Below are 13546 nucleotides of genomic sequence, written 5' to 3' on the forward strand. Positions count from 1 at the left end.
AATAGCCGGAAACAACAGTGAAGTAAAACTGTAAGTTAGTAAACGGATAAACTGAGTGAGTGCTCAGTAGGTTCAGCAATGAATCGGAGGGAAGTGGAGACACCTGCCGGAAGTGATAGGTCTGGACGGTATTGTGCGTGATGACGTATGAATGGTGACGCGAACGCTCCCGTACAAGTGTGGGCGGACGGGAAAGTGACTTCCTTTCCTCCATCTTGAGCGAGGTGAGGGAATGTGGAGCTATCAGCTCTGGGGGAAATCCACTTTCATCGGCTGTTTTATGGCCTATACGGGGCTGGCGTCGGTCCTGACGGGAAGCGGGCTCCCTCGCGCCGCGGTTCAGGGCGGTATTGCCCGAGATTTTGTGGCGGATGCGGGTCAATTCTGGTGTTTTGTGGCGGATGGCTTGCCCTGCACTGTACTCCAGGCCCGGGGGGAGAGTGGGCCGCTTATGCCGGAGGCTGGTTTGAGGTCCATGTTGTTAGAGCGGGCGGAGTGACTGGTGCTGTGTGAATGTCAGTCCGAGCGCGCTGAGAGAAAGATGACAACTCGCTGAGCTCTGGCAGTGATTATGGGAAGGCTGTGCTGACTGCAAGTCAGTATTGGCTTACAACCGCTCTTGTGCTACACTAGTGTCCACTTTTGTGACTCAAACTTGTATTGATCCATTGGAAGACTTTTCCTTTCACAAACTCCCAGTGACAATGCTCAAATCTCATTTCAGTCTTAAAATACAAACTAATAACTTTCAGTCTAATGTACCAAGCTGCTATCTTGCCATTATAGACCTTGTGTGAAACCTTCCAGTGGATGCACCACAGACAATGAAAGTTATTGTGGTGTGAGGATTATGCAGCCAGTTGGTGTGCAAAAAAAGTGCTGCTGACAGCAAAGTGTTGATGTTGGGTAAAAGTTGTCCAAAACACAGGACAAGCCTCAATACTATTCCAGTCCTCTTTGCTATTCCATGAGATTGACAATGTCTACCTGTGAGGACATTATGGGGTCTGAGTCTAGAGTGCACAGGCTGTACTACTGACTACTTTTGAATGAGACATTGAAGCTTGAACACCCGTCACCCTCGTCAGGTGGATGTAAACAGATCCTGTGGCACTATTTTGAGGAGTAAGAGAATTAATTAATTCTTTGTGTCTGGCTAATGTTAGTTGCTCAATGTGCCATGGCTAAAACAGACTAACTAGTCCTTTTGTGAGAGCTGTGACATAATTTCAGAGTACTTATTTGTCTGTAAAGTACTTTGGGACATAATGAAAGCACTATACAAGTACAAGTCTGTCCTGATTTAACATGATGTGGAGATGCTGGCGTTGGACTGGGGTGAGCACAGTAAGAAGTCTTACAACACCAGGTTAAAGTCCAACAGGTTTGATTCAAACACGAGCTTTCGGAGCGCAGCTCATTCACCTGAGGAAGGAGCTGCGCTCCGAAAGCTCTTATTTGAATCAAACCTGTTGGACTTTAACCTGGTGTTGTAAGACTTCTTACTGATTTAGCATCTGATTCAAAGATTGCACTCTGGTTGCAACACTAATTGAAATATTTTCTTAGACATTTTTCTGTGGTGCCCATCACAGTTGAGTGCTGTTTTGTGATAGCTGCTGATTTGCAAGTTTATCTGTAAATTATGGTGTTGCCTTGTTTTTTATTGTGCCTTAAACCAATTTTTTTTTCTTCTCCAGAATGAAGACCATTCTCAGCAACCAGATTGTTGACATTCCTGACCGTGGTACAGTTATTTTCTAATGTTTGAAAATCAAGACTTGCATAATTAATGACTGAATTTTGTGCTGTAACGAGCATTGTCTCTTATTTGCAGTTGAGGTGACTTTGAAAGGCCGCACTGTCATTGTAAAGGGGCCTCGAGGAACATTGCGCAGGGAATTTAACCACATCAACCTGGAACTTAGCCTTCTTGGCACCAAGAAAAAGAAGGTAAGAAGTTTGTGTATCTGTTAAACATTTGGTGGAAGCATTAATTGTTTTGCAAAACTTGAAACGTTGGCATGTCTTATTTCACTGTCCCCTTGGATTTGTCAGGGGTATGCTCTCTAGTGGGAAGGCACTTGTGATATTGGGCATATAATCCATGGTGACTGTTCAGTACTGAAATGTTGGTGATACTGACTTTCAGCTGAGCAATTGGTCTGTTAGGGTTGAGTGGATATATCCCACAAATAAGAACAGTTGGTTCTAATGTCTGGCAAGCGAACATCCATCACACACTCGTGAAAACAGATTAGTTGATCATTCCCCTCATTGCTGTTTGTCGAATCGTACTATTTGCAATTTGGCTGCTTGTTTTGGCCTTCAAAACATGTACCCACACAGTAAATTAGTCTGAGGGACTTTCTGTTCACTATTGGAATGTAGTTCCCATGTGTATTTGACCATAAGCTCTTCTATAAAGTGCATGTAGTGTGTTTCATGTTTGCGGGATATCGCAAAACTCTTCTCAGTCACATGAATTGGCTGAAGTACAGCCACTATTCCGCAGGCACATTAGTAACTAATTTATGCACCAAATTTAGGTGCCTGACCTGTTTTGTTTTTGGAATATTGAGGCAAATGTTGGCCAGACATGTTTTCTGGGTCTTTGAATTGTGCAATGGATCTCTTGTGTTTTCCACCCTCGGTTCTTGGTGAAGACAGTGCATCTGACAATACAGCAGTTCCTCAGTATTGCCAGTTTGGGTTATGCACTTGTCATTTGAACCCAAGCTTTTATTCTGAAGTGTGTGTGTGCTGCCACTTTACCAAGTTTTTAGAGCATTAATCTTTGGTGTTTTGACTCGGCAATAGAATACATTTAATAATTAGTTCAAGGATGTAGAACCTCGAACCATTTTTTTTTTAGTTGCTGGCATGGCAACCTTAATCTGGCTGCTTCATGGACCCTCATTTGCCTGTATGTTCAGCAACCAATGCTAGTGCAGTCAGTTACATTCCTGTGCCCTCATTGAGTTTTCGAGGGAGGTTAGGGTGGTCCGCCTCCTTGGTTTTCCATGTGTGTGCTGTGCCCCCTTCAGTGAATGGCCTTCCTCCCTGTTTTCATCCGCTGTGCGCGAGCTCCCTTTCATTCCGGCGGTGCTCCCTGCACCCCCACCCCCGAACAGGTCCTCGGACCCTCTGGTAGAGAGTTTTATCTTCACTATTCTCAGGAACTTGGCCAGTCTGAGATCTACTTCGAGGTGCTGGTGTTGCTGCTGCCATCAACCTAGCAGAGGTTTCTGCCTAGCGATTAGTGAGGCGAAGCTCAGGGTGTCCACACCCCTGCTTGTGTAAAGCTCCTGATACTCTTGCATCTCAAAACGCCCGCCACAGATGGGCACAGCTCCATCTCGACCCCTACAATCCTGGACATGGCCTCTCAAAGGCCATTCAGAACTAAGTCTGAGACAGGACCAGAATGTGAGAGTGTGGTTGACCAGGCCCCCCTGACAGCACTCTCACTTATTCTCCACCTCCGGGAAGAACCCGCTCATGCTTGTCTGAGCACCATCTTGACTACATCAGGTTGAGCCTAGTTCAAGAGAAGGTGAAGTTGATTCTGTGCAGCACCTCAATCCAGAGTCCTCTTCCATCTCAATGCCCAGCTCCTCCCCACATTTCCATCTGGCCTTGATCAGTGGGGTCCTGACCATTTCTGAGTCGTCTGTAAATGCTGCCACAGTTGTCATCTAACTAGTCCAGCCCTCGTATTGTGTTCAAAAGTGTGCCTGAGTCTTTGGGGGAACGTTTTTGTCTCCTTGCAGAGAAAGTTATGCAGCTGCAGGTATCTTCAGACAAAGACCATGATTAACGTGTCAACCCTGGTGAAGATTGGGGATGATCTAAATAAGAAGAGGAACCTGGGCAGCACCTTCATTTTGACCGTCTACCCATCCTGCTAGCGAAAGGGGGAGAGTCCCACATCTGTGCAGGTCCCTCTTCACCACCTCCACCAGGCTGGAGAAGTTCCCCTGATGGAGCGTCGTCCCGTTGTGGGCTACTTGTATCCCCAGGTACCTAAATTAGTTTGGGTCACTTCAAACAGTAGTTCTTTCACCTCTCAACTCTGCTCCTTGCCCCATTCCAAGTTGCCAATCTAAAGGTGATGGCCAGTGGCTCGATTACCAGTATGAACGGAGTGGGGTTAACGAGCACCCCTGCCTCATTCCCTTGTGCAGCCAAAAGTGCTGAGTTGGTGATGATATTCCACACGCTCGCTGTAGGAGTGCTACGGGAGCTTCACTCACGCAGTGAACCTTGCTCCAAACCCAAACTGTTCAAGCACCTCCATGAGGTATCTCCATTCTATTGAAGGCATTCTCTATGTCCAGGGAGACAATCACCTCTGATGTCCTCTCCCAGGGTGAGCTCATTATTACATTCTGCAGGTGTCTGATATTTGCTGTTGGCAGTCTGCCCTTGACAAACCAGGTCTGATCTGGTCTGATCTTCTGTGATAATTCTGGCAGGCAGCTCTCCAGGTGCCTCACCAGAGCTTTCACTAGGACTTTTGCATCGGTGTTTGAGATAGATGGGTCAGGGGCAGCACGATGGCACAGTGGTCAGCACAGTTCCCCTGAAAGACGTGCTCTTAGGTAATTTGGGCATTCTGAATTCTCTTTGTACCCGAAAGGTGCCAGAATGTGGCGGTTAGGATCTTTTCACAGTAACTTCATAGCAGTGTTAATATAAGCCTACTTGTGACAGATTATTATTATCATGCCGCTGAGGACCCGGGTTCGGTTCGGGCCCTGGGTCACTGTCGTGTGAAGATTGCATGTTATCACCATGTCTGTGTGGGTCTCGCCCCCACAATCCAAAGATGTGCAGGATAGGTGGCTAGGCTATGCTAAATTGCCCCTTAATGGGGGGGGATTGGGCACTGTAAATTTTTTTAAAAGAGATGGGTCTGTATGATCCACTCTGTTAGGTCTTTGTCCTTTTTGGGGATCAGTGAGATCGAGGCTTGGGCCAGAGTGGGTGACAGGGCTCCCTTCGACAATGAGTTGCTCAACATCTCTCACAAGGTCTGGGCCAGTGCTGCAGCAAATCTTTTGTAGAAGTCAATTGGGAATGCATCTGGTCCTGGTGCTTTCTCCTGACTGCATGGAATTAATGCATTCCACGATTTCACCCAACCCAAGCGCTGCTTTCAACCCTTGTTTCCTGTCTTCCCTCACCATCAGTATATCCAGTCTGTCGAGGAGCTGCTTCATCTTCGTCTCCCTCTGGGGGTTTGGAGGTGGACAGACCTCGGAAAACATTTGTAATTGCCTTGTTAACCTAGTTTGGGTCTGCCACCATCCCACCATTTCTGTCCTTAACTTGCACCATCTCTTTGTGGCTGCTTTTTTTGTTGTTGATGTGCCAGCATGTGGCTGGCTTTGTCTCCATGTTTGTAGAAGACCACCCCCACCCCCTGACAGTAATGTTTCCATAGCCAACCCCTGACTTGTGTGTCGTGTTTCCTCCTCTCGCGCTCTCTCTCTCTCCGGGATCTCTCGCGCTCTCTCTCTCTCCGGGATCTCTCGCGCTCTCTCTCTCTCCGGGATCTCTCGCGCTCTCTCTCTCTCTCCGGGATCTCTCGCGCTCTCTCTCTCTCTCCGGGATCTCTCGCGCTCTCTCTCTCTCCGGGATCTCTCGCGCTCTCTCTCTCTCCGGGATCTCTCGCGCTCTCTCTCTCGCGCTCTCTCTCTCGCGCTCTCTCTCTCGCGCTCTCTCTCTCGCGCTCTCTCTCTCGCGCTCTCGCTCTCTCTCTCTCGCTCTCTCCGGGATCTCTCACGCTCTCTCTCTCCGGGATCTCTCACGCTCTCTCTCTCCGGGATCTCTCACGCTCTCTCTCTCCGGGATCTCTCACGCTCTCTCTCTCCGGGATCTCTCACGCTCTCTCTCTCCGGGATCTCTCACGCTCTCTCTCTCCGGGATCTCTCACGCTCTCTCTCTCCGGGATCTCTCACGCTCTCTCTCTCCGGGATCTCTCACGCTCTCTCTCTCTCCGGGATCTCTCACGCGCTCTCTCTCTCCGGGATCTCTCACGCGCTCTCTCTCTCCGGGATCTCTCACGCGCTCTCTCTCTCCGGGATCTCTCACGCGCTCTCTCTCTCCGGGATCTCTCACGCGCTCTCTCTCTCCGGGATCTCTCACGCGCTCTCTCTCTCCGGGATCTCTCACGCGCTCTCTCTCTCCGGGATCTCTCACGCGCTCTCTCTCTCCCCGGGATCTCTCACGCGCTCTCTCTCTCTCCGGGATCTCTCACGCGCTCTCTCTCTCTCAGGGATCTCTCACGCGCTCTCTCTCTCCGGGATCTCTCACGCGCTCTCTCTCTCCGGGATCTCTCACGCGCTCTCTCTCTCCGGGATCTCTCACGCGCTCTCTCTCTCCCCGGGATCTCTCACGCGCTCTCTCTCTCTCCGGGATCTCTCACGCGCTCTCTCTCTCTCCGGGATCTCTCACGCGCTCTCTCTCTCTCCGGGATCTCTCACGCGCTCTCTCTCTCTCCGGGATCTCTCACGCGCTCTCTCTCTCTCCGGGATCTCTCACGCGCTCTCTCTCTCTCCGGGATCTCTCACGCGCTCTCTCTCTCTCCGGGATCTCTCACGCGCTCTCTCTCTCTCCGGGATCTCTCACGCGCTCTCTCTCTCTCCGGGATCTCTCACGCGCTCTCTCTCTCTCTCCGGGATCTCTCACGCGCTCTCTCTCTCTCCGGGATCTCTCACGCGCTCTCTCTCTCTCCGGGATCTCTCACGCGCTCTCTCTCTCTCCGGGATCTCTCACGCGCTCTCTCTCTCTCCGGGATCTCTCACGCGCTCTCTCTCTCTCTCCGGGATCTCTCACTAGATTTCCAACTAATCCTTTCTCATTGCACAATACCCAGTCCAAGATGGCCTGTTCCCTTGCATATTAGTCCAGAAAATGCCAGAAATTCCTCCTCTATTGTACTGTGACTAATTTGACACCCCCAATCTATATGCAGATTAAAGTCACCCATAATCACAGGTGTTCTTTTACCGCATACATCTCTGATATCCTGTTTAATGCTATTTCCAATATTGTCACTAGTGGTCTGTATAACACACTCTCAAATGTTTTTGCCTGTTGGTGTTTCTTCACTCGATCAGTCCAGATTCCACATAGTCAGTGATAATATTTCTTCTCAATATCATTTTAAATCAAGATCTTCAGCATTTCCCTGAAACCTGCAACTGGGAGATGAGAACAGGCACTACTGCCGTTCCCGAATATCTTTATCTTCACTCTACCTCTGTAGCAATATAGTTAAGATTGTGATTTATAATTAATGGAAGCACTCAACATTATAATTCAGTATATTATAGTATCAGTGGCAAAATATACTGTTATGGGTGTGGTTTTGTAATATTTAAGGTGTTAAAAGCAAGTTGATGTCTGGTATATCTAAAGCCCATCATGTTGAAACTTTAACTATCTTGTATGTTAATTTTTTATTAACTTTATTGGACATTTAAATTGGTTAACACACTTCTCAAGATTTTCTCAATCCAGCAATAGTTGGATCTTCAACATAATCCGTATTTACTAATTATTTAGTTGTATTTTCTCTTTCCAAGCTTCGAGTTGACAAATGGTGGGGTAACAGAAAAGAGTTGGCCACGGTGCGGACAATCTGCAGTCACGTACAGAACATGATCAAGGGCGTCACAGTAGTAAGTAGCCCATTAGTAGGTGAATTCAATTGCTCAACATGTCATTGAAATTTTCTGCCTTATGTTGAAGTTGAGTCCTTGCTTGTGTATAATTACATGGGAACTAGGTGTTCTCCCGTGACCAAATGAGAATTCACATGGTAATTCAGACATGTATCAAGTTTTTGTTCCTATAGGCTTGGCCTATCCCAATCCATCTGTCCCTGTAATAGGAAAGGTGCTCGTTTTGGTTTCCTCCTTTTGCATAACCCAGAGACTAGCATTATTTTAAATGTTGGCGAGCTTAACATCCTGGTATCCTCATGTCTGCGGGTTAGATATACTCCATTAACCAACTGAGTCTCCATGGGTGGGAGTCCCCATTGGCTTTTATGATCCTGAAATCACTCATTTCGCAATGAGACCCAAATAAAAACAAAATGCTGAAATACTCAGTGGATCTTGCAACATCTGTGGCAAGAAGAATAATTAATGTTTCAGGTTGATTCAGTATCTACATAAAGTGACGACTTTAGCTTGCAATGCTGGAGTGGCAAATTTGCCTCAATTTCTCCAAATTTGGAGCATCCATGATGTCATAGCTAAAGTCCCTTTCAATGAAGCCAAATGATCCACTTTACATTCTGGTGAACAGGTAATTTCGGGCAAGTTTATTTGATTTCAATAATTTCGGGCTAAATGTCTCAAGCATGTCTGACTACTTTGTTTTTAATTGTCTGTCTTCTCCAAACCTAGGGTTTCCGTTACAAGATGAGATCAGTGTATGCTCATTTCCCCATTAATGTGGTCGTTCAGGAAACTGGATCTCTGGTAGAAATCCGTAACTTCCTGGGAGAAAAGTATATTCGTAGAGTCCGTATGAAGCCAGGTGAGTGAAGAGAGCATTATTACTTAATTTCTTCAAATCGTTTTTAAAGGTACTCCATTGTAACTCCCCTGTTTTTTGCATCAGGTGTTTCATGTATAGTATCCCAGGCCATGAAAGATGAGCTTGTCCTTGAGGGAAACGACATTGAACTTGTGTCAAACTCTGGTTAGTATTCTACAGGCAACTTGGGCTGCCCAGCCATTGGAAATGCATGGAATAGAACTGGAAGTACTTTAGTGATTGACTCCTTGTCCCTCTTTATAAACTAACTTGTATGTTTGAAAAATCATGTTCTATTTTCATGGATAAAGATTGTCTGTTGCAATAAGGGTTTGTACAGTGAAAAGGAGTACTTGCCTCTCTTTTAGAAATTGATTTTGTGGCATCTGTATGGCCTGCTTATTCATGATCTCAACCCTACTTTCTTTCCATCATCATTATGTCAATTCAGATGTTTTTTAAAACTTATTTTGGTTAACTTTACATTGTCTTCATTTTAAAACCACTGTTGGAACGTTTTTCTAACCAGCATAATTTCTAAGATCCTCATGACAAATAATCTTGCTTGGCACAATTGTCTTCCTTGGCTAATGTGGTTGGCAGCACATGGTGGTTTCTAAAAGGATTCTATCAGTGCATAATTCTATTTCTTAGTACCCTCATCTTTCTATTAACATCCACAGCAATGTGGGTAATTCTTAACTGCTTTCTGAAATCGGCTAGCAAGCCACTCTGTCCAAGCTGGCATCTACGTCCCATAAAATCATTTTTTTGTTTAAACTGGCTCTTCAGCAACCAAAAGGACTTGTGGCTTTGGGAGATCTCCATGATCTGCTTGTTTCCTCATTTTCTGTTGTAATTGAGCAAAGCCCCCCCCCCACCCCCCTCCTCCTCCGGGTGCTCCGGTTTCCTCCCACAGTCCAAAGATGTGCGGGTTAGGTGGATTGGCCATGATAAATTGCCCTTAGTGTCCAAAATTGCCCTTGGTGTTGGGTGGGGTTACTGAGTTATGGGGATAGGGTGGAGGTGTTGACCTTGGGTAGGGGGTAGGGTGCTCTTTCCAAGAGCCGGTGCAGACTCGATGGGCCGAATGGCCTCCTTCTGCACTGTAAATTCTATGTAATTCTATGTACTGCTGTACTTTTTCACCTATTGCCCCAATAGAGCTCTCTTGATTTTCCTCAATGTGTTTAAACTTCAATTTGCCCCATCAAATGTTAGTTGTATTGACATATATACCAGTCCTCGCAGCTCCAGAAGAGAGTGAAAAATTAAATAGTTATTTGATACATCTGTAACTTCTATTCCTACCTTTCAGGTAACTTGTAGGCGTGGAACCTACAGGTAGAAGTACGATGCTTCCCCTTTATGCAAATGAAGGTGAAATTTATGAAGACTCCTATTAGAAAAAGTAGTTCAGTCAATGGGATGTCCTGGGTTTTGACTGCCTGTAAAGTTAATCTCCTCCTTCAATCATGATTTGAGGTGAAGCTTGGTGACCTGAACAATTTCTCTCATCTTCAAGGTCTGGTCCAAAGATCGTAGCCTTTGGCTGCCTCAGGAATTTCCTCATGTTTTCAAATACCTGATTAGAATCCATTTTCTTTCACAGATTTTACCATTTCCTTTTTATACCAATCTTCAAGTTGATCATTCAGATTAAACTATTTTCTGGGGAAATTCTGGAAAACCTATTTTCTCCTCCCTCTTATGAGAATTTAATGCAAATTTGACGTGTCCTCAAAGTATTAATGATGCCTGCATTCCCCAGAGAAAGATCTGATTGTTGCTGTTTCCTCATATCCTATTTTGTCATTTCATCAGCTCATTTGAATTGTCTTGCACCTGATGCAATTTCTTTACCAGACTGTCTTTTTTTTAAAAACATGGTTTGGTTTCTTTACGCTTTGCATTAGAAAGCACTTCTTTTTGTTCAACCTGTCATGAAACACTTATTTAGATATGGCAGTGATGTAGATTACTCTCTGGCTTTTCTTTTGTTTTCTGACATTGTCTCTGTCCTTCACCAAGCCTTGTAGATTATGCTGGAAGTTGAATTCTTGATGTGGTGATTCAAAACTTAAACCAAAACTATATTGATCACTTCCTCTCTTTAAACCTATTTTCCCATGGTATCCTGATCATCAAAATTATGAAATCCGAAACATTAGAATTTTGTTTTTTTTTTACTTTATTTTTAAAACTGCTTTTCTGGCTTAACTCTTAAATTGCTGTTGACCAAATACCAGATGTTTCTAATTGGCGACTTAAGGGTTACGTACAACTGTGTAGTATGATTTATGTTGTCTTTTAGTTTCCCTTTTCTGCTCCTGTTGTATGATGCCTCTTTTTGGTTAATTTTCCTGCATGGGTTATTTATCTTCTAGCTGCCCTGATCCAACAGGCAACAACAGTCAAAAACAAGGATATCCGAAAGTTCTTGGATGGTATTTACGTCTCTGAGAAGGGTTCAGTTGTTGATTCCACATCATAGACATAATGGATTAAAGGTTAGAAAGTGCCTTGTGTCTTCTCCACTGAAGGAAAAGCGTGTAGGGTCATATAAGAGGAAGCATCCTCATCTTCAGAACATGTGGCAATTTAAAAAAAAATCTTAAATCTGCTTGTGTAATAAATCTTTAGAGTTTGATAAGAAGAAAGGTGATGTGAGAGTGTGACTAGTGGAGCAGGCAGTTTCTTAATTTTTGCCATCTCAAAAGTCTATTTATAAACCTGTTAATTGTGAAATGATCAGGCAGTACAGGTTTGTAGTCTTGAAATTTGCTGCCTGTGTTTTCACAAAACTACACTCCCTTGTCTTGCTTAATCAATTTGTCAGGTGAATGGTTCTACTTTCCAAATCATGCAATCCTGAGAAAAGTGGAGAATAGACACTTTGAAAACAACCTTTTGAGAATTCTTGATGTGCGAATTTCAGTAAAATAACTGGTACAATTCATGAACTTCAGTTAAATTTTGAAGAGCTGAAGAATGTGTTTTTAATGCTGAAAGCCTATTAGAAGATTTGTGCCACTTATTAGAAACATAAGCAGCATATTAGCTGCTTTTTCCTTATGCAATATGCTTAAATCTGCACTTTTTCGAGGAGAGTATTGTAAAATGTTGAAGCTTTAGCATCACCTTGCTGTTTTACTCTGAGCTTGGACACCTCTAACTTGCAGTTTGTCTTCTCTTCAGCTGCTCTCATTCAACAAACAACAACAGTGAAAAAGAAGGATATTCGTAAATTTCTGGATGGCATCTATGTGAGCGAAAAGTCCACTGTTGTTCCACAGTTCACTGAATAACTTTCGGCTCTTTCAAATAGAAATCATTGAATAAATTTTATGGACTGAAGATGATCTTGTCATTTTATTTTCTTGGTCTGTGACTGCTTATCTGGTTTTAAATGTTTCAACAGCATTCCATTTACTTGACTAGAATTTTACCACTGCTAATGCAGATCGAATGGAATGCAGCCAAAACCCAGTCCACAACACCATTTATGACACAGTTGTGCAGGAGGAAGATAGTGATGGGTGATCTTGTAACTGCTGATTGAAATACATGTTGCCTCCTTGGTGCAAGGGTCAAGGATCTTACTGAGCAGTTGCAAAGCCCTTTGATGTGGGACGGTGAATAGCCAGGAATTATGGCCCATATTTGTACCAATGACCAATTTTGGGGCATTGGGAAGGAGGCTAATGAGCAGTAGCTGCAAAGGTGGTAATCTTTGGATTATGCTCTATGCCATGTAGGAAGTAGGCCAGAGCAACTAAATGGGAGGACTTTGGATGCGTTGGGCTTGAAGATGGTTCTGGGGAGGTAGGACCCAAATGGCTCGGAGCTAGGACCAATGTTCTTGTAGGTAATTTGCTGATGCTGCAAAGTGTGTGCATGTGGTTGGGATGGTCTGCCCCTGGCACACAGTCTCTTTCCCCCACCTCTTCTTCCCCAACAGACTCACGAGCCACTTGATGCACATTTGCTACTGATTTTGTTAATAAATGGTCTCTTGATTGCAGAATTTTTTGCTTGCACTTCGCTGAAAATTTGCCCTATACGCTGGATAATGAAGTACGGTGGGCTGTATGTTGCACAAACTTAGTTTAATGTAACTTGACGGGAATGCAGCATTAGAAAGGATAGGATGCAGAACATTCTCCCCAAATCTCTGTTGGTTTCCTCCCACAGCCCAAAGATGTGTAGGTTAGGTGGATTGGCTAAATTGCCCTTAGAGTGGGGGACTGGGCCTTAATTGTGTGATCGTTTGAAGGGTTGGTGCATGCTTAATGGGCCAAATGGCCTTTTGCACTTGGGGATTCTATTATGCTTCTATAATCAAGGGCAGAGCTCTCTGGATGATGAGTAAGATGCCCCAGGGCATAGTGGTTAACGCTACTGCCTAAGTGTCAGGGACCCGGTTTAATCCTGGCCTTGGTGACGAGTTTGCACGTTCTCCTTGTATCTGTGGGCTTCCTCCCACAGTCCAAAGCTGTGTATGTTAGGTGGATTGGCTAAATTGCCCTTAGAGTGGGGGACTGGGCCTTAATTGTGTGATCGTTTGAAGGGTTGGTGCATGCTTAATGGGCCAAATGGCCTTTTGCACTTGGGGATTCTATTATGCTTCTATAATCAAGGCCAGAGCTCTCTGGATGATGAGTAAGATGCCCCAGGGCATAGTGGTTAACGCTACTGCCTAAGTGTCAGGGACCCGGTTTAATCCTGGCCTTGGTGACGAGTTTGCACGTTCTCCTTGTATCTGTGGGCTTCCTCCCACAGTCCAAAGCTGTGTATGTTAGGTGGATTAGTCATGCTAAATAGTCCTTTAGTGTCCAAAGATGTGCACATTAGGTGGCGACAGGGCAGGGGAGTGGGCCTAGAGTTGGTGCAGACTCTGGCCGAATAGCCTTCTGCACTGAAGGAATTTATGGAATTCTAGAAAAGGATGCAGATGATCTGACTATCAGGTTGATACGAATGAGAA

The 13546-nt window shown here is 45.0% G+C and overlaps 1 protein-coding gene across 1 annotated transcript; it reads left to right on the plus strand.

Annotated features, from left to right (window-relative positions):
- Window positions 1-140: 140 nt before the first annotated feature.
- Window positions 141-11916, plus strand: rpl9 (ribosomal protein L9). The gene is made up of 8 exons (XM_038791396.1): window positions 141-224; window positions 1701-1747; window positions 1838-1953; window positions 7596-7691; window positions 8427-8559; window positions 8644-8724; window positions 10947-11069; window positions 11758-11916. The coding sequence occupies exons 2-7, from the start codon at window positions 1702-1704 to the stop codon at window positions 11051-11053; spliced, it is 579 nt and encodes a 192-aa protein (XP_038647324.1). The 5' UTR covers window positions 141-224; window position 1701; the 3' UTR covers window positions 11054-11069; window positions 11758-11916.
- The last annotated feature ends 1630 nt before the right edge of the window (window positions 11917-13546 follow it).

Source organism: Scyliorhinus canicula, chromosome 3 (assembly GCF_902713615.1).
Source record: "Scyliorhinus canicula chromosome 3, sScyCan1.1, whole genome shotgun sequence".
Lineage (NCBI taxonomy): Eukaryota > Metazoa > Chordata > Chondrichthyes > Carcharhiniformes > Scyliorhinidae > Scyliorhinus > Scyliorhinus canicula.